The 27073-nt window shown below is 29.4% G+C and overlaps 2 protein-coding genes and 1 long non-coding RNA gene across 3 annotated transcripts in view; 1 reads left to right on the forward strand and 2 right to left on the reverse strand.

Moving 5' to 3' along the window:
• Window positions 1-4420, reverse strand: part of Dhc62B (Dynein heavy chain at 62B) — a 32658-nt gene extending 28238 nt beyond the window's left edge. Inside the window, exon 1 of the mRNA XM_075303369.1 lies at window positions 2262-4420. Within this exon, the coding sequence (XP_075159484.1) occupies window positions 2262-4327 (2066 nt within the window). The 5' untranslated portion in view covers window positions 4328-4420. The remainder of the gene's footprint in view (window positions 1-2261) is intronic.
• A 12531-nt stretch (window positions 4421-16951) lies between these two features.
• On the reverse strand, window positions 16952-23910 carry LOC142233444 (uncharacterized). Its single transcript, XM_075304370.1, has 6 exons — window positions 23531-23910; window positions 23026-23439; window positions 22712-22955; window positions 22427-22580; window positions 18961-19243; window positions 16952-18741 (listed from the first exon to the last, which is right to left on the reverse strand). The coding sequence occupies exons 1-6, from the start codon at window positions 23705-23707 to the stop codon at window positions 17821-17823; spliced, it is 2193 nt and encodes a 730-aa protein (XP_075160485.1). The 5' UTR covers window positions 23708-23910; the 3' UTR covers window positions 16952-17820.
• A 2045-nt stretch (window positions 23911-25955) lies between these two features.
• On the forward strand, window positions 25956-26575 carry LOC142232684 (uncharacterized). Its single transcript, XR_012721170.1, has 2 exons — window positions 25956-26322; window positions 26403-26575. It is a non-coding gene; the product is annotated as an uncharacterized LOC142232684 (long non-coding RNA).
• Window positions 26576-27073: the final 498 nt, after the last annotated feature.

Here is a 27073-nt window from a genome sequence, read left to right on the forward strand (position 1 = left end):
GGAATGCCAATGGGATCACCAGCTTCACCTATTATCGCCGATATTGTAATGGAAGTACTCTTGGACTCAGTATTGGAAAAATTGACTATTAAACCAAAAATAATGACAAAATATGTAGATGATCTGTTCTGTATTTTGAATAAAAATGACGTTCAGGCCACTTTATCAGCTTTAAACGCCTTTGATAGACAAATTCAATTTACGATGGAAACAGAAGAGGACAACAAGTTACCATACTTAGATACCATAATTCTAAGGCACAGAAATGGAATAAAAATTAACTGGTATCAAAAGCCAACAGCCACAGGACGATTGATAAATTTCAACTCCAAACATCCTAGACGAGTTATAATGAATACGGATACAAATTTTATAAGAAGAGTACACGATATCAGCGACAAAATATTTCATAAGGACAACGAAGATAAGATAAGGACCATATTGCGATTAAATGATTTCCCGAATAAGACGATTGACGACCTAATACAACATGTAAAAGAACAACAACATATCAAACATGACGAAATTGAACCCAAAATTTATAAACCCTTGACATATGTCCCCCAATTCTCGGAAAGATTCAAATCATCTAACATGCTAAATAAGGACAAATTTCAAATTGCACAAAGGACTTATAATACAGTAAATCAATTCTTCAGCAAGACAAAATCCAAAATTAAGAAAGAAGACAAGTCAAACGTAGTATATAAGATCAAATGCAATGGAAATGACTCTGATACTTGCCAAAAAGTATATATTGGTACAACGAAAACCAAATTAAAAACTAGACTCTCAGGGCATAAATCTGATCAGAAAGCCACTGATAAGCCCTTGGAGCAAAAGACGGCACTTGCAGCACATTGCACTTTAACAGGACACAAACCAAACTTTAAGGACGTAGATATTTTGACGCAAGAAACCAATTATAAAAGGAGATTTACTCTGGAGATGCTACATATTATAAATGTACCTGCAGAAAGACGAATGAATTTTAAGACTGATACGGACCATTGTGCACATATTTATAGAAATATTGTACAAAAATATAGAAAGACAGATTAGCTTTTAGTTGTAAATATACTCCCTTGTAAAGAAGTTCACTGTTCTTTAAATTTAAATGTAATTATCTGTGTTTTTCATGTAATGATATATTTTTTTTGTTAATGTGTTAAATGTTTTTTCTTTTTGTTTAAAGTAATTTCCCTGAAGACGAGCATCGGAGATGTCTCGAAATATTGGAAAATTTTAAATATAAAAATACAACTCAAAAAACAACAACATCTGTTTTTATTCACATGACCTCAAGCCGAACTAAGCAAATATAATTAAAAGTTTAAAGGTCAACTAATTAAAACAACAAAATTTTATTTCTATAAAAAATTTTGTTAATATTTCATTTCTATAGCAATTTTATTTCTATAGAAAATTTTCTAAAAATTTTATTTCTATAGAAAATTTTGTCATCATTTTATTGCTATAGAAAATTTTATCGACATTTTATTTCTATAGAAAATTTTGTTAACATTTTATTTCTAAGGAAAATTTTGTTTCTATAGACAATTTTGTCAAAATTTTATTTCTATAGAAAATTTTGTTAATATTTCATTTCTAAAGCAAATTTTGTCAAAATTTTATTTCTACAGAAAAATTTTCTGAAAATTTTATTTTTATAGAAACGTTTGTCAAAATTTTATTTCTATAGAAAATTTTGTCAAAATTGTATTTCTATAGAAAATTTTAACAAAATTGTATTTCTATAGAAAATTTTCGCAAATTTGTATTTCTATAAACAATTTTCTGAAAATTTTATTTCTATAGAAAATTTTGTTAAAATTTTATTTCTATTGAAAATATTGTCAAAATTTATTTATATAGAAAAATTTTTGAAAATTAAATTTCTAAATTCAAATTTTATTTCTATAGAACATGAAAATTTTATTTTATAGAAAATTTTCTGAAAACTTTATTTGTATAGAAAAATTTTCTGAACATTTTATTTTCATAGAAAAATTTTCTGAAAATTTTATTTCTATAAAAAATTACCTCAAATTTTTATTTCTATAGAAAATTTTGTCAATATTTTATTTCTATAGAAAATTTTTTCAAAATTTTATTTCTATAGAAAATGTTTGTCAATATTTTATTTCTATAGAAAATTTTTGTCAAAATGTTATTTCAATAGAAAATGTTGTCATAATTTTATTTCTATAGAATTGTTTTTCTAAATTTATTATATTTCTATATATGTTCAGTGTACTTACTTCATTAACGTTGCAAACGGATAGACAAAAGTCTTCAGAACTTCCATGGTGGGATATTGCGTCTGGGGTATCTTGAATAGTTTCTCCTCCTTATTGATCCAAGCCACATAGTCATCAAAGGTCTTAATTTGATCTATGAAATTCTGTAGCATAATGTAATAGGATTTGAATTTCTGTGGATCACTCATATCATTGATGATGGCCATCTTGGGAATCATTTCCTCGATGTCATCATTCAATTTTTTGACAACCTCTTGAAGATGCTCCTCGAAGAGGGATTTATAGTTTTCTTGCTGTGAGGCATTATAATCACAAATTTCATTGATGTCATTGAGCCAATTAATGGTGGCCATGGTAAGATCAAAATGATAATGGGTCATTTCACATAGTTCAACCAAATTGGTACCCACTTGGAGAGTATATTGGATGCGATCACGTAGCTCGAAAAGTTTCTCCTTTTTCACATAGACCATGTACTCGGAACTGGCCAAAAGTTCTTCAGTGGTTTTTGGTATTTCCAAAGCTCTCTCCTTAATTTGCTCAAACTCAGAACATATGGCCAACTCGGTTCGTATGTGTTCCTTGGTGATTTGGGCAGTAATAAGGGCTATATGGGCCTCAGCCACTTGGCGCAAACGTTTAATACACTGCTCATTATTGACAATGGCCAATAGGAAGAAATCCTGTTTGGGTTCACTACGCAACATATTGATGTACTCAAAATAGGAATCGATTTTCTTGAAATAATCCTCAAAGGCTTTGGGTTCAGCTAAGAAATCGTCCAAGTCCTCCCGAACCTCTCGACTATAAAGGCCATAGTATTTACGTTGATAGGATTCCAGATATTTTTGTATGGGCTGATAGGTGCGGTGGATGGTTTCTTTTAGTTTCTCGATAAACTCTGTCAGGAAATTCTCATTGAGATTTATACGCAGATATTCATCGGCTTGATTGACTGTGGATGGATCTATTTGCGGTTGTATGGGTTCCATACGATTACCCACCTCAGCAATCTCTTTGACTATGGTCACATAGGTATCTTGGACTTCTTCAAAACTGGGACTAATATCAATACCCTCACCCTCATCGTCGTAACAAATTAGGTTGAGGCGTAGCATGGGTATTTTATGGGCACTGGAGCATATACGCAAAAGTTCGCTGAGTGTCCTTTGCTTCAAATTGTTCAGTTGACGATTGATCAGACCCTCCAGGCATAGGAATGTCGCGGGCCAAAGTCTGGGTATAACCACGCGTTTTTTGTGCATTCGTCGTAGAACATTTATGACCTTGGGATACCAAGTCCAACGCAGGAATGTATTGTAATTATCCAAGGAGGTGCGACAGTATTTCAACAATGCCTTGTGCGAGATACACTCTCGTTGCCCCAAACCCAATTGCACCGAAGCCGCTTGACCCACTGATATTTGCAAAGGATCGAATATCACCAAAAGCTCTGGAAATTCCAATTCCGTTGAATTTAGAACATATCTCACTGGCACCTGGAGTATCAGCAGACGTTGGCCAATTCTACGACGATTGGTTATATATTTTTCATAGTTCTGTGTCTTGCCTGGCAAAGAGAAACGAAAGTCCACCTTTGGTAAATGGAAATCCGCAGGATCTTCATGTTCCATTTCCGGCTGGACCAGAATCTTTTTCATGCTATAGATCTTCATCAATCGATCGAATTCATCGTGGACCTCTTGCATATACAGCTTCACCATATTGGGTAATTTTTGTTTCAGTCTCATGGGGACATAGCTGAGGATTTTCTTTTCGGTTCGTGTTAACATTTTTGGTACAGCGATTTTTCTCACCGATCTCCGCAAATTGTCAATGTAATGCGACTCGGGTAAGTAGCGAATATCCGGTTCCGGTGGTATACGTTGACGGGCCAATTTCATTTTTACCTCAGCTGCCCGATATTTCAAAAAGGTATGGTGGCGTCTGGCATAGACGCGAGATAAATGGAATTTCAATAAAGGATTCTTGGTGTACTCCTCATTATCGTATCTATCCAAATTGGCTGGAGGATGATACAAGCGTTCCAATTTACGGGTAAACATGATGAGAGCAGAGCAAGTCTATACATATATTGCTTTTGTCTTTAATTATTGCTTTTGTTTTTAATTTAATTTAATTTTCTATACCATTCTGAGTTTTTCTTTTAATGCCTCTGTTTTTCGTTTTGAAAGAATGCCGGGTTGTTTATTTTTTACAACGTCTCCTGTAGGCCTAGCAATCGTGGTTACCAAGCAACCGCCAGTGTCGAGCATGGGATAGTAGTTGAGTGAATCTTACACACAACAACAAACGGCGGTTTAGACGGTAAATAATTGTTGGCATTAAATAAAATAATCAACAAAAGTTTCTATAGAAATTAGTTTTCGATGAAATTTTCTATAGAAATAAAATTATAAAAAAGTTTTATTAAAAAAAATCCACGCAATTTTCTATGGAAATAAAATTTTCCATAGAAAATTTTCTATAGAATTTTCTATAGAAATAAAATTTTGACAAAATTTTGTATAGAAATAAAATTTCGTCGAAATTTTCTATAGAAATAATATTTCAAAAAAATTTTCTATAGAAATAAAATTTTGAAAAAAAATTTCAATGGAAATAAAATTTTGACAAAAAAATTCAATAGAAATAAAATTTGGGCGAAATTTTCAATAGAAATGAAATTTTGGCACATTTTTCTATAGAAATAAAATTTTACAAAATGTTCGATAGAACTGAAATTTTGACAAAATGTTCTATAGAACTGAAATTTTGACAAAATTTTCTATAGGAATAAAATTTTGACGAAATTGTCTATAGAAATCATATTTCGACGAAATTTTCTAAAGAAATCAAATGTTGACGAAATTTTCTATAGAAATAAAATTTCGACAAAATTTTCTATAGAAATAATTTCGACGAAATATCTATAGAAATAAAATTTTGAGAAAATTTCTATAGAAATAAAATTTTGACAAAATTTTCTATAGAAATAAAATTTCGTCGAAATTTTCTATAGAAATAAAATGTTGACAAAATTTTGTACAGAAATAAAATTTGGACAAAGTTTTCTATAGAAAAAAAATTGATAAAATTTTCTATAGAAATAAAATTTCGTCGAAATTTTCTATAGAAATAATATTTCAACAAAATTTTCTATAGAAATAAAATGTTGACAACAAATTTCAATAGAAATAAAATTTTGACAAAAATTTCAAAAATGTTCGCTAGAACTGAAATTTTGACAAAATGTTCTATAGAACCGAAATTTTGACAAAATTTTCTATAGGAATAAAATTTTGACAAAATTTTCTATAGGAATAAAATTTTGACAAAATTTTCTATAGAAACAAAATTTCGTCGAAATTGTCTATAGAAATCAAATTTCGACGAAATTTTATATAGATATAATTTCGACGAAATTATCTATAGAAATAAAATTTTGTGAAAATTTCTATAGAAATAAAATATTGACAATTTATTTCTATAGAAATAAAATTTTGACAAAATTTTTCTATAGAAATAAAATTTTGACAAAATTTTCTATAGAAATAAAATTTTGACAAAATTTTCTATAGAAATAAAATTTTGACAAAATTTTCTATAGAAATAAAATTTCGTCGAAATTTTCTATAGAAATAAAATGTTGACAAAATTTTGTACAGAAATAAAATTTGGACAAAGTTTTCTATAGAAAAAAAATTTGACAAAATTTTCTATAGAAATAAAATTTCGTCGAAATTTTCTATAGAAATATTTCAACAAAATTTTCTATAGAAATAAAATTTTGACAACAAATTTCAATAGAAATAAAATTTTGACAAAAAATTTCAATAGAAATAAAATTTGGGCGAAATTTTCAATAGAAATGAAATTTCAAAATAAAATTTTAACACATTTTTCTATAGAAATAAAATTTTGACAAAATGTTCGCTAGAACTGAAATTTTGACAAAATGTTCTATAGAACCGAAATTTTGACAAAATTTTCTATAGGAATAAAATTTTGACAAAATTTTCTATAGAAACAAAATTTCGTCGAAATTGTCTATAGAAATCAAATTTCGACGAAATTTTATATAGATATAATTTCGACGAAATTATCTATAGAAAAAAAATTTTGTGAAAATTTCTATAGAAATAAAATATTGACAATTTATTTCTATAGAAATAAAATTTTGACAAAATTTTCTATAGAAATAAAATTTCGTCGAAATTTTCTATAGAAATAAAATGTTGACAAAATTTTGTACAGAAATAAAATTTGGACAAAGTTTTCTATAGAAAAAAAAATTGACAAAATTTTCTATAGAAATAAAATTTCGTCGAAATTTTCTATAGAAATATTTCAACAAAATTTTCTATAGAAATAAAATTTTGACAACAAATTTCAATAGAAATAAAATTTTGACAAAAAATTTCAATAGAAATAAAATTTGGGCGAAATTTTCAATAGAAATGAAATTTCAAAATAAAATTTTAACACATTTTTCTATAGAAATAAAATTTTGACAAAATGTTCGCTAGAACTGAAATTTTGACAAAATGTTCTATAGAACCGAAATTTTGACAAAATTTTCTATAGGAATAAAATTTTGACAAAATTTTCTATAGAAATCAAATTTCGACGAAATTTTCTACAAAAATAAAATTTCGACGAAATTATCTATAGAAATAAAATTTTGAGAAAATTTCTATACAAAGAAAATTTTGACAAAATTTTCTATAGAAAGTAAGTTTTGAAAAAATTTTCTATAGAAATAAAATTTTGACAAATTGTTTTATGGAAATGAGATTTCAACGAAATTTTCTATAGAACTGAAATTTCGACGAAATTTTCTATAGAAATCAAGATTGTACGAAATTTTCCATAGAAATTAAATGTCTATGAAATTTTTTATAGAAATCAAATTTCGACGAAATTTTCTATTGAAATCAAATTTTAACGAAATTTTCTATTGAAATCAAATTTTAACGAAATTTTCTATAGAAATAATATTTTAATAATATTTTCTATAGAAATAAAATTTTGACAAAAAATTTCAATAGAAATAAAATTTTGACAAAAAATTTCAATAGAAATAAAATTTTGACAAAAAATTTCAATAGAAATAAAATTTAGGCGAAATTTTCAATAGAAATGAAATTTCAAAATAAAATTTTCACACATTTTTCTATAGAAATAAAATTTTGACAAAATGTTCGATAGAACTGAAATTTTGACAAAATTTTCTATAGAAATAAAATTTCGTCGAAATTTTCTATGTGAATTAAGTTTCGACGAAATTGTCTATAGAAATCAAATTTCGACGAAATTGTCTATAGAAATCAAATTTTGACGAAATTTTCTATAGAAATAAAATTTCGACGAAATTTTCTATAGATATAATTTCGACGAAATTATCTATAGAAATAAAATTTTGAGAAAATTTCTATAGAAATAAAATATTGACAAAATTTTCTATAGAAAGTAAGTTTTGAAAAAATTTTCTATAGAAATAAAATTTTGACAAATTGTTTTATGGAAATGAGATTTCAACGAAATTTTCTATAGAACTGAAATTTGGACAAAATTTTCTATAGAAATAAAATTTTGACAAAATTTTCTATAAAAATAAAATTTTGACAATTTTTTCTATGGAAATAAGATTTCAACGAAATTTTCTATAGAACTGAAATTTCGACGAAATTTTCTATAGAAATCAAGATTGTACGAAATTTTCCATAGAAATTAAATGTCTATGAAATTTTTTATACAAATCAAATTTCGACGAAATTTTCTATTGAAATCAAATTTTAACGAAATTTTCTATAGAAATCAAATTTTGACGAAATTTTCTATAGAAATCAAATTTTGACGAAGCTTTCAAATTTCAAAAAAATATAAATAAAATTTGGACAAAATGTTCAATACAAATAAAACTTCGATGAAAGTTTCTATGGAATTGAAATTTTTACGAAATTTTCTATAGAAATAAATTTTCTACAATATTTTCTATTGAAATAAAATGTCGACGAAATTTTCATAGAAATAAAGTTTCGACAAAATGTTGAATAGAATTAAAACTTTGATGAAAGTTTCTATGGAACTCATACGCCTGTCAACACATTTTTATTACAAATTATAGGTCGCAATTTACGTTTAATCGACATGAAATTAGGAACAAGTCCATATTTCGGGTCGATATCGATCTTTATGGATTTTGGTAGAAATCGATTGAGATTTTGATATTGCTCCCACCCTGTTGAGGTGAAAAACAGATTACCATAAATAAATATGCCCTACAAGTAGAAAAATGATTTCTTGTTTCTTTCTAGCAAATCACTTTTTTTGCTAACGCTTACAATTTTCTTCCTAGTAATGCTGAGAGAAGTGTTTTTCCAGTGTCATGTCCTTGACAAACTAACTAAGATTTCCATTTAATAGTAATTGCTTACCAATTTTTGTTAACTTGTTGTATTTATTTATTTTTGATTTAGTTTATTTTAGATTGTTGGATCTTAGAAACTATGAGAGATAATTACCTAATAATATGTATATGATGATGATGATGATTTGAATGCATTATTTATAAGTATGTCCTTAGGATAATTCATACAACTTGAATTAATACAAGCAATTAATGGTATGGGCTACTTCTTAAAAAATAAACAAACACGAATAAAACATTGCCATATGAAGCCCAAAATTGTGTTTTTTGTTTTTCGTTTTAGCTTAAACTTTAATTTATTCATAAGCGATACATATATAATACATACAAAGAAAAAATGTAATTATGAACAATTAGAAACATTTAATTCGTTACATCTCACAGTTGCATAATGAAAACAAAAAATATGATGAGATTTAATTTTGCTATGACATTTTAATACATTTGTGAAGTTGGGAAAATTTTTTCTTTAACACTTTCTGCAGTAGTAACATGTGATAGTGTGATTTCGTGATATTCGTATTGAATTGAATGTAGACTATCTAAATCCGTTGGATCTATGTTTGAATATTTGTCTGTCTATTTGACGACTATTTGAGATAATATCTATTGAGCTAGTTTCTTTTTTATTCGTTTAAAGTTTAACTGCCTAGTTTTTTTCTATGTGAAGCTTAACACCTTGAATGTCCATAAAGAGGATATTAATTGTGTTTGTGTGTGTGTGTAGAAAGAAATTCAATTATAGTCTATTCACCAACTATAGCTTTCCAAGCGAGAAGAAATCGAAGTTGATTTTCGTTGATATATCAGAAAACTTCAAATTTCATAAAGATCGGAAAAAAATCAAAGTTTTCTATAGAAATAAAATTTTGACAAAATTTTCTGGAGAAATAAAATTTTGACAAAATTTTCTATAGAAATAAAATTTCAAAAAAATTTTCTATAGAAATAAAATTTTGACAAAATTTTCTATAGAAATAAAATTTTCACAAAATTTTCTATAGAAATAAAATTTTTACAAAATTTTCTATAGAAATAAAATTTCAACAAAATTTTCTATAGAAATAAAATTTCAACAAAATTTTCTGTAGAAATAAAATTTTGAGAAAATTTTCTATTGAAATACAATGTTGACAAAATTTTCTATAGAAATAAAATTTTGAAAAAAATTTCTATAGAAATAAAATTTTGATAAAATTTTCTATTGAAATAAAATTTCAACAAAATTTTCTATAGAAATAAAATTTTAACAAAATTTTCTATTGAAATAAAATTTCAACAAAATTTTCTATAGAAATAAAATTTTGACAAAATTTCCTTAGAAATAAAATTTTAACAAAATTTTCTATAGAAATAAGATTTCAATAAATTTTTCTATAGAAATAAAATTTTGACAAAATTTTCTATTGAAATAAAATGTTGACAAAATTTTCTATTGAAATAAAATTTCAACAAAATTTTCTATAAAAATAAAATTTTCACAAAATTTTCTATAGAGATAAAATTTTAATAAAATTTTCTATAGAAATAAAATTTCAACAAAATGTTCTATAGAAATAAAATTTTGACAAAATTTTCTATAGAAATAAAATTTCAACAAAATTTTCTATAGAAATAAAATTTTAACAACATTTTCTATAGAAATAAAATTTTAACAAAATTTTCTATAGAAATAAAATTTTGAAAAAAAATTCTATAGAAATAAAATTTTGAAAAAATTTTCTATAGAAATAAAATTTTGACAAAATTTTCTATTGAAATAAAATTTCAACAAAATTTTCTATAGAAATAAAATTTCAACAAAATTTTCTATAGAGATAAAATTTTAACAAAATTTTCTATTGAAATAAAATTTCAACAAAATTTTATATAGAAATAAAATTTCAATAAAATTTTCTATAGAAATAAAATGTTGACAAATTTTTTTATAGAAATAAAATTTTAACAAAATTTTATAGAAATAAAATTTCAACAACATTTTCTATAGAAATAAAATTTTAACAAAATTTTATAGAAATAAAATTTCAAAAAAAAAATTCTATAGAAATAAAATTTTAATAAAATTTTCTATAGAGATAAAATTTTAACAAAATTTTCTATAGAAATACAATTTTGACAAAATTTTCTGTAGAAATAAAATTTTTACAAAATTTTCTGTAGAAATAAAATTTTTACAAAATTTTCTATAGAGATAAAATTTTAATAATATGTTCTATAGAAATAAAATTTCAACAAAATTTTCTATAGAAATAAAATTTTAACAAAATTTTCTATAGAGGCAAAATTTTAACAAAATTTTCTATGAGATAAAATTCAACAAAATTTTCTATAGAAATAAAATTTTGACAAAATTTTCTGTAGAAATAAAATTTTGACAAATTTTTCTATAGAAATAAAATTTCAACAAAATTTTCTATAGAAATAAAATTTCAACAAAATTTTCTATAGAAATAAAATTTCAACAAAATTTTCTATAGAAATAAAATTTCAACAAAATTTTCTATAGAAATAAAATTTTGACAAAATTTTCTATTGAAATACAATGTTGACAAAATTTTCTATAGAAATAAACAATTGACAAAATTTTCTATAGAAATAAAATTTTAACAAAATTTTCTATAGAGATAAAATTTTAATAAAAATTTCTATAGAAATAAAATTTCAACAAAATTTTCTATAGAAATAAAATTTTAACAAAATTTTCTATAAAGATAAAATTTTAACAAAATTGTTGTAACCGAATAACCATTTCTAGTTATAAGTTATTAGTACTCACCACGGTTAGATATTAAAGTAGTTTTTAAGTACTAAGTGAATTTTTAAATAAAACGTTTTTTAGTTCATTACCAACCATCGAACTGCTCGCTTGTATCACTCATTCACAACAGGTTATGGGCCCAGAGTGACGCGAAGTCTTTTTTTGATATTTAAATTAAATTCTGGTGAAATATAAGAAAGAAGCGGTTTAAAGATGGCATCGAATTTGTCTTTCCCGTTTGAGAAGTTGAGAGGTCGTGAAAATTTCGACGTATGGAAGCGACAAGCAAAATCGTACCTTATATTGAAGAATTGCTGGAAAGTTGTCGAAAATGAGTTGTCTGCTACAGCAAATGAAAAGGAAAAGGAGGCAAATGAAAGAGCTTTGGCTGAAATAACGCTAATGGTTGAGCCATCTAATTTTGCTCATATTGCAAAGGCGACAACTGCAAAGGCAGCGTGGTGTGCTCTAGTCTCTTCTTTTGAAGACACTGGTTTGACCAGAAAAGTCGAACTCCTTAAGCAGCTGGTGCAGCTAAAATTGTCCGACTTTGATTCCATGGAGGAATATGTCAACAAGATGATTATGGCATCAATGAAAGTGCAACAAAGTGGACTCAACATAGATGACGAGCTGATCGCATCTTTAATGCTCGCAGGATTGCCGGAGGAGTTTCGGTCCCTCGTCCTTGCTGTTGAGAATTCGAAATCAAAATTAACAGTGGACGCAGTTAAAAATTTGTTGTTGCAAGATGTAAAATTCGACGCCATAAAAAATGAGGGAAGCGCTTTTTTTGCGAAAAGAAGGGGAGCAAAAGTAAAAAAGTTCAAGTGCCATGGTTGCAAAAAGGAAGGTCATTACATAAAGGATTGCCCAAATAAAAAAAAGGAAAATAGCGGAAAAAAGAAAGAAACCGATCGACTCTTATTGCTATCTCTTTTTACACCCAGTGAAATGAAAGCCGATGATTGGTACATTGATTCTGGGGCAACGGCACATATGACCAACACCAATACATACATGGCAAACTCAAGAACAACAAAGGGCAGAGAAGTAACTGCTGCCAACAACAACAAAATGAAAGTCGAATGTGTAGGTGATATAGAGATCACGTTGACAACACAAACCGGAGAGACAAATGCTATTTTATCAAATGTGGAATATGTGCCTCAGTTATGTACAAACTTACTGTCTGTGAAACAGTTAACTGCAAAAGGCAACAGTGTAGTGTTTGGGCATAAGAAATGTGAAATTTTTGGCGCTGACAATGTTTTATTAGCGACTGCAACACTTCACAACGACCTGTACAGATTGGATGGCATATCTGTTAAGAGAATGAACACATCATTTTTGGTAAATAGTAGTGCGAAATTGTGGCACAGGCGTTTTGCTCACATTTGTGATGATAATTTGTGCAAGATAAGAGACACGAATGAACTTGATTTTAGAATGAGTTCGGACAAATGTGAAATTTGTATACAAGGCAAGCAAACCAGAAATTCTTTTAAGGAGGATGGCCATCGGGCAACTGAGTTGCTTGAGCTGATTCATTCGGATGTGATGGGTCCCATTAATTCAAAATCTTTCTCGGGCGCCAGATTTATTGTAACTTTTGTGGACGACTTCTCACGGAAGGTATTTCTCGTACCTATAAAAAGCAAATCCGAAGTATTTGAAGAGTTTCGAAAATTCAAGAAATTTGTTGAGAATCAATGTTCAAGGAAAATTAAAACATTTCGTTCAGACAATGGAACGGAATATGTTAACGCAAAGTTCGAGAATTTTTTGTCTGAAAGTGGCATACTACATCAAAAATCTGCACCGTACACCCCACAGCAGAACGGGGTTGTAGAAAGACTCAATCGTACTATAATGGATAGAGTACGATGCATGCTTTTAGATTCCGGTCTGGACGAGAGATTTTGGGCTGAGGCATCTGTTACAGCCGCCTATCTTTTGAACAGAATACCATGCAGAAAAGGAAAATGCAGCCCGGAAGAAATTTGGACAGGAACAAAACCACCATTGCAACATCTTAAGGTATTTGGTTGTAAGGCTTTCGTGCATATTCCACAGTCAAAGAGGTCGAAACTAAGTGCCAAGTCATCTGAATGTATATTTGTGGGTTATAGTCTGGAGAGCAAGGCATACCGCTTGTACGATCCTATAAAGAGGAAGATAGTTATCAGTCGTGATGTCATATTTATAGAAGACCAGGTATGTAATAACATCAAAGAAAGTACTAATAGCTCTCTGATTCCCGTAGTTGAGGTCGATGAAATTCCATCCGATTTTGTGGATACAAATCCTGTGCCAGATACTAGTACAATTTTGCGCCCACAAGATACAAGTACAACCTTGCGCCTACAAGATCGTAATGATTCAATCGACAGCCTTAAGGTGGAATATGATGATAGTTCTGATGACAACGTCCAGTTTGACGATGCTGAACAAGGCTATGAACAAGACAAGACAGATAACTATCGTCGATCTGAGCGAATTGCTGCAAAAACTTCGTCTAATTCTAACTTTTGTGCCTTGACATTTGTATCCAAGGACCCTAAGACTTTGAAGGAAGCGCTAGACTCGCCAGAAGCCGATGAGTGGCGTTTGGCCATGGATGAGGAGATGACATCTCTTATTGAAAACGCAACATGGGAATTGAAGAACCTTCCAGCCGAAAGGAAAGCTATAAAATCGAAATGGGTTTTCAAGACAAAGGTTGACGCAACAGGCTCGAATGTCCGCAGAAAGGCAAGACTAGTCGTTAAAGGGTGCAGTCAGATAGAAGGAATAGATTACACAGAGACATTTGCCCCTGTTGTCAGATATTCTTCAATACGATTTCTCATAGCCCTGTCCGTGAAGTTTAAAATGCATATTCATCAACTTGATGCAGTTACTGCATTTCTAAATGGAGAACTGGCGGAAGAGATTTTTATGACCCAACCGGAAGGCTACGACGATGGGAGTAATCGAGTGTGTTTTTTGAAGAAAAGTCTATACGGACTAAAACAATCCAGCCGTGTTTGGAATGCCACATTGAACAAGGTTCTCCTAGAATTTGGTCTCGAAAGAAGCGACATTGACCAGTGCATATATCACCGTCGTAAAGGTAATCGTCTTTTGTTTGTTGCAATTTACGTGGACGACGTCCTTATATTTTCAAACGACATGGCGACTACAATCAAACTGAAGAAGTCACTGTCAGACAATTTTAAAATGAAAGATCTAGGAGAGGCTTTCTCAGTGCTTGGGATACGAATTCAAAGGATGAAAAATGGCGATGTGAGAATTGATCAATCGCAGTATATTAAGGATGTTTTGAAGCGATTCAATATGGAAGACTGTAATCCAATATCTTCTCCAGTCGATGCAAACCAAAAATTGTCGCTGAAAATGTGTCCATCAACAGAAGAAGAGAAGGAGGAAATGGATAAGGTTCCATATTTAGAAGCTGTTGGATCATTGTTATTCGCGGCCCAGAACACAAGACCCGACATCTGCTATATCGTAAATTTGTTAAGTAGCTTCAATGCGAATCCAGGAAAGGCCCACTGGACAGCAGTAAAGCGTGTTATGCGATATCTAAAAGGAACTGTTGACAAAGGCCTGACATATTGTACTAAACCCAGTGGTCTATTTGGATTCTGCGATGCTGACTGGGCAGGCAACGTTGATGACAGGAGATCCACCACGGGCTATATATTCACAATGCAAGGTGCCGCAATATCATGGTGTGCAAAGAGGCAACGTACTGTGGCTCTGTCTTCGACTGAGGCCGAGTTTATGTCGATAGTTGCTGCAATGCAAGAGGCGGCCTGGTTGCAACGTATACAGAAGGAATTATTGGATGTTTCAACTCCAATAAAATTGTTTTGCGACAACAAAAGCGCCTTACATATCGCACGAAATGGTTCGTTCTCTTCGAGGACGAAACACATCGATATCCGAATCAAATTTATGCAAGAGAAACTTGGAAGTGGCGAAATAAGTCTCGAATACTTGGAGACAGGGAGGATGATTGCGGACTTATTCACCAAGGCAGTACCTGCTGATAAATATAAGATTTTTTCTCATGAATTTGGTTTACTATAATTTTCTTTTAATGTAACTTTTATATTTTATTATTAATATTGATCTCAATGTTTATTCAGGGAGGGTGTTGTAACCGAATAACCATTTCTAGTTATAAGTTATTAGTACTCACCACGGTTAGATATTAAAGTAGTTTTTAAGTACTAAGTGAATTTTTAAATAAAACGTTTTTTAGTTCATTACCAACCATCGAACTGCTCGCTTGTATCACTCATTCACAACAAAAATTTTCTATAGAAATAAAATTTTGACAAAATTTTCTATAGAAATAAAATTTTAACAAAATTTTCTATAGAGATAAAATTTTAACAAAATTTTCTATAAAGATAAAATGTTAACAAAATTTTCTATAGAAATAAAATTTTGACAAAATTTTCTGTAGAAATAAAATTTTGACAATTTTTTCTATAGAAATAAAATTTTAATAAAATTTTCTTTAGAAATAAAATTTCAACAAAATTTAGTTTAGAAATAAAATTTTGACAAAATTTTCTATAGAAATAAAATTTTGACAAAATTTTCTATAGAAATAAAATTTTGACAAAATTTTCTATAGAGATAAAATTTTAACAAAATTTTCTATTGAAATAAAATTTCAACAAAATTTTCTATAGAAATAAGATTTTGACCAAATTTCCTTAGAAATAAAATTTTAACAAATTTTTCTATAGAAATAAAATTTGGCAATTTTTTTTTGTTTGGTAGTTTTTGGTAAATTATTTCTCCAATTTTTTTGCGCTCGAGTGGCAACCGTAAATGGGAATCGAACATTTTCAAAACATTGGAAAAGTCGATTTTTCGGCTATTGAAAAAATCCACTATGTAAAGCGCAGGTACCGAAAAAGGTTTCTAAATCAGCCATCATACCAAATAGGTCTGAACCGGGTTCATGAGTATATGGAATTTTTCACAATTTTAAATATTTCAAAAACTAATTTTGCAAATCAACTTTCGAAAAAAAACCAAAGTCCATTTGTCGACTTTTCACTTTTCCAACTTTATCGAGATATCAAAATGTTTAATATTTGGAAAAATTGGCATGTCGAATTTTTCACAATTTTAAATATTTGAAAAACTACTTTTTTATCGACTTTTCACTTTTCCAACTTTTTGCATCTTTGGAATTTTGACTTTAGAGAAAAGTCGACTTTCGAATATTGATATTTGCCTTTTAAATATTGCTTTTTGACTTTTGCCGTCACGATTTTGTTTTGGTAAATTTTCAGCATAAGAGAGATACATAACATGCACCTTTCAAATTAAAAAAAAAAATTAAAGTCGATTTGTCAACTTAACGCAAATATGAAAAAGTATATTTTTTTTAAATTTGAAAGTTTTGGTGTATTTCCAGCACAAAAGGGCTACATAATATTCTCATTGTGATTTTTCGACTTTTCAACCTTTTCTCGAATTTTTCAAAAGTTGAAAAATTCGATTTTTCGGTTTTCGTCACTTGCGATTGTTGACTTTTGATTTCGCTCGCGATTTTCAACCTTTTCGAATTTGAAAAATTTTAACTTCTGCCCATTATTTCATTTTCCAACTCTTTGAACAAGTCGATTATTCGACACTTTAAACATTATGAATAATTGACTTTCCGAATTTTGATTTTTTTTCGTATATTTCAAAGTCAACTTTTGAAAATGATGTAAAATCGAATATAATTTTATTACGAAAAGTCGACTTTACGTATTTTTTTTAATAATTGGAAACGTCGACTAATTGGCTTTTTCACTTTTCGACTTTCCAACTTTTCGCAAATTTAGATTTTTGCGACATTTTAAAAAGTCGACTTTTCAATTAAACATTTAAACATTTTGATTGAAAAATTTTGACTTTTGACGATTATTTAACTTTTTCAACATTTTGAAAAGTGGACTTTTCGAATTGCGATAATATCGAATTTGAAAAAAATTTGATCTTTGAAATTTTTATACAAAATTTGAAGAAGTGGATTTTTCGTCTTTGCGATAGTAGAAAATTCGAGTTTTCACGTTGAAGCTTTTCAATTTTTTTTGTGGATTTTCAGCATAAAATGTTGTATACAACATATCCCTTACAAACTGGATGACGTTTTCATCAATTTTTGATTGCTATAAAAATTCAATTAAAATCGATTCTCAAAAAAATTCGAATGTCAACGATTTTAAAAACAGAACCGTCGTATTCCTACTTTGTTCGTCATAGGCGAATAGGTTGATTTGTTTGTGTGTGTGTGTGTGTTTCTTCGTCTAAATGCTGTGCGCTTAATTGTTTTTCTGTTTTTTGTTTTACTTATCAAAGTTCAGAACATAATCCTTAAGCAATACCGGCAATTTTAGTTTATTTACATTTTGAGCTAATTTTCGATTTAATGCTTCATAGATGGCAAGTCGTGATAGCTGTTTTAGACTGCGAGGTTTACGATATAACGAGGAGATAACGGCAATTAATTGTTCTGTCTTTTTACTGGGTACTTGGGCCACATAGAAATTGTGCAAAGATTTTAAACAATTGTATAGAGTCTCATGTTGCATAGATGCATAAAATAAGAGAATAATGCGGGTAAAGGCCACATCTGGATCATTGAGAATAAAATCCTTTTTTGTGATCAACACAATGTAATAGAATAATAAATAACGGGAATTTGTGCGAAAAGAATTACGGAATGATGTATCACCTAAAGATTGTCGAGTCCCACTGGTATCGGCTACGCCGGCCGCACCGCCATTACCCCCTGAATTTGCTGAAGCAACAGCCCCACCGGCTCCTCCACTGTTATTGCCCTCAGCCGAAGATCCTGTTAAACCCAATGCATCACCGAAACGGGCAATTTCATTCGAATAGATAGCACCACCAGTGGTCATACTGCTTAATACTATATTCGGATCGGCTCCATATTGTATTAGGGTAAGTGTCAATTCATGTATGCGATGCAAATCGCTGACATCTCTTACATTACGTACCATATCCATTACTGCCTGCAGTATATTTTGATATGTTTGATTGCAATCGAGACCATGTTGGAGTAACAAGAGTAGAATATTTTTAATAAAATCGAAATTGGTTTGTCTTAAGGTATCACTGCTTAGGGTAAAGTTTTCACTAACTGTAAATACCAAGACCTGCAATGGGGTCAAATTATGATGATACGAACAATTGGGATTGGCTCCATGTTGTAGCAATATTCGTATGCAATTCACAAAGCAAACCTGAAAAGATAGCAAAATAAATAGGAATAACAAATTTTGTTTTTGTTTGGATGGCAACACTAAGGAAATATTTGAGCAATAGCAGGAATTAACTTCTTTCTATTCGGAAAAGAAATAATTCATGTCAAGGTAGGACATGAATTATTTCTTTTTTTTTCTTAATTTCTGGCAAATATTTTCCCAATGTAACCATACCACAAGTGTCCACAAATACCATACCTTCATTGAATGAGTATAATGTTGTAGTGTGTCTTTATTGATTAGAGGTATTAGTAGGACCATAATTGGCACAGAGCCATCTCGACCTACAATATTTGGATCACCATCTTCTTTTATTAGCATACTCAGCAATTCAAAGCAAACTTCCATATCTCTTATGTGACGAAATACACATGCCAATGCACTGTTGCCGGCCTGATTAATGGAATTTTTAGCTCCATGTTGTAGAAGAAATCTTACTAAATGCAAAACATCCCATTTACTCCATTTGTCGTAACCATATCTGTTGGTGAGAAAAGAAAAAAATCGTAAATATTTTTAAAGAACAGTTTGAAATGCACTGGTGGTGGTCTTCTGAACCGCTGGTGTGTGCACGGCCTCCAAGCACGGTTGCCACTCTTGCCAAAAATAATCTACCAACATTTGATGAAGGTTTTACCACAAATCTACCAGATTAAAAAAAAAAAATCTTATGAAGTTTTTCACCAAATTTTTCTGGTTAGTATGAATTTTTTTTTTCGTCGAATCCTATTAGCGACAATATTATGGGTGTATATGTAAAATAAAATAAAACTTTATTTCTATAGAAAATTTAATCAAAATTTTATTTCTATAGAAAATTTTCTCAGAGTTTTATTTCTATAGAATTTTTTTTCAAAATTTTATTTCTTAGAAATTTTATTTAAAATTTTATTTCTATAGAAAATTTTTTCAAAATTTTATTTCTTAGAAATTTTATTCAAAATTTTATTTCTATAGAAAATTTTGTCAAAGTTTTATTTCTATAGAAAATTTTGTTAAAATTTTATTTCTATAGAAAATTTTGTCAAAATATTTATTTCTATAGAACATTTTGTTTAAAAATTATTTCTATCGAAAATGTTGTCAAAACTTTTTTTCTATAGAAAATTTTGTCAAATTATTTTTTTTATCGAAAATTTTGTCAAAATTTTATTTCTTAGAAATTTTATTCAAAATTTTATTTCTATAGAAAACTATGTCAAAATATTCTCAAAATTTGATTTCTATGGAAAATTTTGTCAAAAATTTTTTTCTATAGAAAATTTTGTCAAAATATTTTTTTCTATAGAAAATTTTGTCAAAACTTTTTTTCTATAGAAAATTTTGTCAAATTATTTTTTTTTATAGAAAATTTTATTTCTTAGAAAATTTTGTCAAAATTTTATAGAAAATCTATAGAAAATTTTGTCAAAGTTTTATTTCTATAGAAAATTTTGTCAAAATTTTATTTCTATAGAAAATTTTGTCAAAATATTTATTTCTATAGAAAATTTTGTTAAAAAATTATTTCTTTTTTTTTATTTATTTCAACTTTATTAGTAACATAGCCTCATAGAGGCCCTATTCGTTACAAAATATATTATTGGTTAAACTTCAAATATTTCTTAAATACTAATAATAATAATTAAAAATTAAATAAATATGATATCTATAACGTATCTCTATATCCTACTGACAAATCAATTTTACCTTAAAAAAATGTAATGAGACCGTTAATGTAAACTACTAAGTTTCTAAAAGTAAATATAATAACAATGATAATAAAAATACAAACAAAAAATTTGATTACATGACACTAAATTATTAAACTAATAAAAAATTGAAAAAAAGCAATTAAATCATTAATAAACTAAAACTAAAAATTTAAAAATGTATTTAAAAAATTATTGGGCATAAATAACAATTGTGTACATTAAAGAATTATGGCAATTACTTTTGAAGGTAATGAATTTAATTATATTTGTACTAATACTTTTACCGATTTAATGAAATGAATTGATTTTATTTATTATTAATCCCAGATAACAACTACTAAAAAATGTTGTCAAAACTTTTTTTCTATAGAAAATTTTGTCAAATTATTTTTTTTATCGAAAATTTTGTCAAAATTTTATTTCTTAGAAATATTATTCAAAATTTTATTTTTATAGAAAACTGTCAAAATTTGATTTCTATGGAAAATTTTGTCAAAATTTTTTTCTATAGAAAATTTTGTCAAAATATTTTTTTTCTATAGAAAATTTTGTCAAAACTTTTTTTCTATAGAAAATTTGGCAAATTATTTTTTTTTTATAGAAAATTTTGTCAAAATTTTATTTCTATTGAAATTTTTTTCAAAATTTTATTTCTTAGAAATTTTATTCAAAATTTTATTTCTATGGAAAATTTTTTCAAAATTGTATTTCTATAGAAAATTTTGTCAAAATTTGATTTCTATGGAAAATTTTGTCAAAATATTTATTTCTATAGAAAATTTTGTTAAAAAATTATTTCTATAGAAAATGTAAAAATTTTATTTCTATAGAAAATTTTGTCAAATTATTTTTTTCTAAGAAATTTTTGTCCAAATTTTATTACTATAGACAATTTTGTCAAAATTTTATTCAAATTCAACTTACGAAGGCTACAGATAAGCAGGACCCCAAACAAGCAATGCTTACACCAATACTTTACACCCTTTTGACCTAAATTTATTATTTTCATACTTCGGTAACATTTTGTTTGAACTCATATTGACTATGAATCGTCACCCCACATTTAGGAGCCTGCTTTATTTGGGTTTTGGGGCTTATGTACCGTCTCCTAAATAGTCTTGTTTTGAAGGGGCTGTGAATATGGGCCAGTGAAAATGAGTCCCAAAACATAAATGGACTTTAAAAACGTATATAAAAAACAACACCAAATTGTTTTTTTTTTTTTGTTTTTGAGGAGTAACTTCATTTTTTTCATTATGAAAATAAATCTCAATATTCAAATGAAAATGAACTCGCTTATGTTCTGTTTTCAAGTGGGACCTACATTCGCTTGGTGGCAACTATATACATTTTTTCGTGCAGAGTAACATTGTATTGCCCTTACCGAGGGCTATTTTTTCCTATGGACAGTATCCACAGTGGGCTAACCCAATTCCCAAGAGATATAACGGTTTAGACTCCAATTCATGGAGTCTAAACCGATTCTAAATTGATATAAATTTTCGGTGTTAGATTTTCCCTTATAGGCAAAGACCAAAGCGGGCTTACGGGAACTTAGTAACACATATTAAATTTAAACTTCGTAATGTTTCTATCAGCTTTTAACGAAAATGAAAAAAAAAATAGTTTTGGGCTTGATTTCTATGCTTCATTTCAATTCATGGTATCTAAACCGATTCCAAATTGATATAAATTTTCGGTGTTAGATTTTCCCTTATAGGCAAAGACCAAAGCGCGCTTACGGGAACTTAGTAACACATATTAAATTTAAACTTCGTAATTTTTCTATCAGCTTTTAATGAAAATGAAACAAATTTTAGTTTTGGGCTTGATTTCCATGCTTCATTTCAATTTTTGGAGCTTATATTCATTATAAAGCGTCGCCCCCACAAGTTGGACCTATTTCATTTAGGTTTTGGGGGGCCATTTTCATACCACCCGTTTTGTAGTAAATAAATCAACATTCTTACCTGGCTTCTTCTAAAGCATATCGAACAATTAAGGAATGCAGTGGAGTATTTCCCAAAACATCTGGTTCGTTTATTAACTCCTTACAGCCACGTTCCAAAAGTATTCTTAACATGGAAAGTGTGTCCTCTGCAGATTTTCGGGCAATGAATATGACTGAAAAGAAACAAAAAAATAATTAGTACATTACTGACATCATAAACCCACACCCCATACAAAATTCCAAGGCCATTGATTGGTCTATTGCCTTAGTAAAACTACAACAACAAAAACTATCAAAAATTTACCCATGTGTAACAACGTAAACTGTTGAGTACAGGTTCGGACAGTGGTTACAGCTCCATGATTAATTAATAATTCCAAAAAGCGCATATCCTGCAATACCGCATAATGAATGGGATAATATTCGTCTTTGATGAGATTTATTTCATCGGAACGAGTTACAACCAATTGTTGCACACAATTCCAAGCACCACGTTCACAGGCCATATGTAGCAAATGAAAGACGGGTCGTTTTGAGCGGAATGGTATCTAGATGGAATAAGAAGAAAATTTAATTCACTACCCTTTTCAAAACCTTTATTACTAAAACCTTCCTTACCCAAGGATCATCCAATTTTTGTACCAAAATATTAAGCACATTAATCTGGTCACCATCGATGGCATAACAAATGGCATTTTGTAATTTCGAATTATCAAAATTACGTTCCCTGTATTCAACATCTTCATAATGATTGGCATTACACTGGAATAGCTCACAATTGGTGGAATGAGATCCTGGGTAGCACATACGTGAATCACATTCAATACGCGCCCCATATTTCAATAATAATTCCACACAAGATTCATGACCCTTGAGGCAGGCAATGTGTAGGGGTAACGAGCAAGGACTACGATTTACATCCGGTCGCCATTTGGTTAATAACCATTTAGTCAATTCAATGTGATTAAGACCCACTGATCTCTGGAGAATATTGAAGCCACAATCATCGTGTATTACCAGAATATTTTCGTTCTATTTAGAAAAGAAAACAATAACATAAACGAAACAATTACATGATGGACTTTTGAATTGATCAGCGCATCGTGCATCGTCACAAACAGACCTTTGGTATCTCGAGCAACAGTGACTCGAGTGGTTGTATAGATATTTTTGGATTAGCACGTAATATCTCAAATATTGTGGTGATTTTCTCCTCAGTAGCCTTGGACACTTTGTGGCCATCACGGTGTGTAAGTAATGCAGAACCAGAACGAAAAATTTGGCTCAAATTTTGGCCCATTATTGTTTGTGATTTTGAAAATTGACCAATGGGACAATTTTCTTCAGGATCTTAGGCGTATCCTTGTGTGGTAATCTTTCAGGTCAAGACCGATTCCTTCAATAACATCAAAATTGGGTCAAACAGCGACAACAAACAGAAAAAATGAGTATTGTTTTTTTTTCTTCTTCGTGAAGAAAACTACTTTGACTAGCTTTGACTTAATGGACTGTGACAGCTGACTTTGGCATTTATTTGTTTACAAAATACAATGACGGCGGCGTTTACAGTATCTTCTGGTGTAAACAAAGCTGGACGAGACAATACTGACGGCGTTGGGTATTCGTTACGACGTTACTTTTAAATCTAAAGTTCGCTATTACGTTTTTGCCGTTACATTTTTAAATGTATGAATTTAGAAAGGCGAAATGAAACGCAATTAATGCTCAGCATCTGTTTCATTGATATTTTGATAAAAATATAGTCTAAATCACATGTATTTTTGAATTTTTAATTTAGACTTTATTGGTGGCAAAACGGAATCCAGTTCTAAGATGGGAATTATGATCGGGTTTTCGCAGCAAATAACAACTGAGATGAATACCACACAGAAAGTGTATCGTAATAATATTTCTAATAATAATGAAGAATTGTTTAATCCTAAAAACAATGGAATATTTTTACGTTAAAAAAAGAACATTAATTATAACTGTTAACATTTTTATAAAATAAAAAATCAATCAAAAATATAATTGAACATTTTGATCCATAATAATTCGTTGCTATGTATGTATACGAGAGTAGCTTTTTATATTTCGGGATTGGGCAAATCTAGTATTGCAACCTGCCAAATGACTCGACATTTGTGAGGTTATACGTACTAAGAGCGCAAAAAATAGAATTAAATCGTAGAAATGTTCGTGCGTTTATTTGTTACAACTTTCGACGTAGATTAACTCAACAACAGTGTATCTATGAATTTGATTCCATTTTTGGGGATGAAGCTCCGTCAGTGTCTACCTATGGTGTGGTGAATTCAACCGAGGTGGTAGCTCACTCCAAGATGAATTAATCGTGAAGGTCATCCAAAATTATTGTTTGGAAACTATTGATGCTGTGCGCCAACTGATATTGCAAGAGGCGCTATGAATATGGACCCGATGAAAATTACCCTCAAAATCCAAATGATGTAGGCCCTCAAAAAATTATATGGAAAACAGCTACAACAACATTTTATGTTTTTTAGGAAGCAATTTCATTATATTTTTTGGTACCCGTTTACCTTATGAAAATAAACCCAAATATTTCAAATGAAAACTAAGCCCAATTTCCTTTTTGGAGTTGTGCTTCGTTTTCCAGTGGGGATTGGACAATGGTGGTAACTATACACACTTTTGTTGTTCCGAATAACATTTGCTTTCTGCGGGATTTCAGATTTTATTCTATCGACAAAGTCCAAAGTGGGGCTAATGCGATTCCAAAGAGACTCGTCTCCAGGAATATATATTTAATTTTTTTCTTAAAACTTCATATTTCTTCTATTAGTTAGGGTTCATTTTCACACAGTATTTTAAAACAAAAGTTAAAGTGACCCCCATTTTGATTTTAGGGTCAATTTTCATGCTTCAATTATGTTGGGGCTCGTTTTCATGGGGCTCATAGTCATTATGAATCGTCACCCCACATTTGTGGCCCTGTTTTAGTTGGGTTTTGGGGCTCATTTTCCGTTAAATATTTCGGTTTGCATCCCACACAGTTTGTCAATCGCTCGAAAACAGCATGGTGGCGATTGTTCGAGAAAAATGCTCCAAAAATATGATCGCGGTGCTTCGAAACACGTCTATGACATCGTGACAGTTTATGAATCGTGGATTTACGCGTATTAGCCTCGGTTGCTCATACCAAAATTTTACCTAAAGCTACCAAACAAAAAAATTGCCAAAATTTTATTTCTGTAGAAAATTTTGTCAATTTTTTTTCTATAGAACATTTTTTCAAAATTATATTTCTAAGAAAGTTTTGGCAAAATTTTATTTCTACATCAAATTTTGTCAAAATTTCATTTCTATAGAAAATTTTGTTAACATTTTATTTCTACATCAAATTTTGTCAAAATTTTATTTCTATAGAAAATTGGTAAAGTACAATTTAGTTAAAGAGGAATATTGTACAAAAAAATTTACCATTTTTGGCAGAATTCTATCAACCGTAGCCCGAAAGTAAACAATGGAAATTTTTGTCAAAATTTTTTTATCTATAGAACTTTTTTTAAATTTTATTTCTATAGATTTTTTTTTCAAAATTTAATTTCTACAGAAAATTTTTTCAAAATTTTATTTCTATAGAAATTTTGTTTCGTGTCACTAGAAAAACGTCAATTCTGGTTGGTTCACAACGATTTCTTAGCCAATTTTGTTCCAAGAAAACCCGACCCGAAACCCGACTGCCGAATAGTCCTGACTTGGCACCGAATGACTCCTTCGTTTCCACTCCATAAAAAATAAAATGTGAGCTCAACGCTTTTCAAGACCTGAAGATGCGTTCAGAATGTTTGTTGTGGAGATACCTGAATGAGATGGGCAAAAGTGCTTCCATTATGGGTTCAATCGCATGCAAAATTGTATAGATCTTAATGGGTAGGTAATATTTTGAAAAACTATAAAGCTTTTTCGATGATTATTATTTGCTTTTGTTCTCTAATCCCGAAATATAAAAGGTAACCCTCGTAGATCGATCAACTGTTTCATGTGGGAATAAATAAGAACCTTTGCTTAACTCTGATCCTATTGTAAATATTGGCTATAATTTTCTACATTTCCATTTCCTTTCTCTTTCAACACCAAAAAAATTTGCTCCAATATATTTCTCTTCAATGAAAATGAACGACAACACAGAGCGTATGATATTTTCAATTTCAGCAACTCTTACTTTTCCTCAATAGGGAATCAAACGACCGCCAACTAAATCATTATAGGCAAGCAAACAAGTTTCATTGTCCATCTCTATCGCAATACTAATGATGACGATGGCAATAATGTTGGCTATTAATGATGACGTTTTACCATGGAGAATGTTGCATTCGGCTGTAAACTCCAATGCTCCCCTATTCACACACACACACACAAAACAAAAAACATTGCCAATGCGAAGGTGAAAGAGACTGACTCTCGAATCTCATGAAACCTAAACAAAAATTCTAAATTAAAGAGCTTTAAGAGAGTTGTTGTTCTCCTTATATTCTCCCATACAATTTGCCTTAGCAATGACCCTCGTTATATGAGAGAGGAAAAGAGCATAGCATTTGGTGAATGGTGTGTTTGTGGGGCTGAGAGCAAGCAATTTTTGTGTGTGGTTTATGATAAACTTAATGATGATGATGGCGATGAC

The sequence above is a fragment of the Haematobia irritans genome, chromosome 4 (genome assembly GCF_050003625.1).
Source record: "Haematobia irritans isolate KBUSLIRL chromosome 4, ASM5000362v1, whole genome shotgun sequence".
Taxonomy (NCBI): domain Eukaryota; kingdom Metazoa; phylum Arthropoda; class Insecta; order Diptera; family Muscidae; genus Haematobia; species Haematobia irritans.

Coding starts and splice junctions, on each gene's coding strand:
- LOC142233444 (XM_075304370.1), bottom strand. CDS start 23,707: ATGGGCCAAAATTTGAGCCAAATTTTTCGTTCTGGTTCTGCATTACTT. Junction 23,440..23,530: donor TGTTGCTCGAGATACCAAAG/GTCTGTTTGTGA, acceptor TTTTCTAAATAG/AACGAAAATATTCTGGTAAT. Junction 18,742..18,960: donor ATTATACTCATTCAATGAAG/GTATGGTATTTG, acceptor CTATCTTTTCAG/GTTTGCTTTGTGAATTGCAT.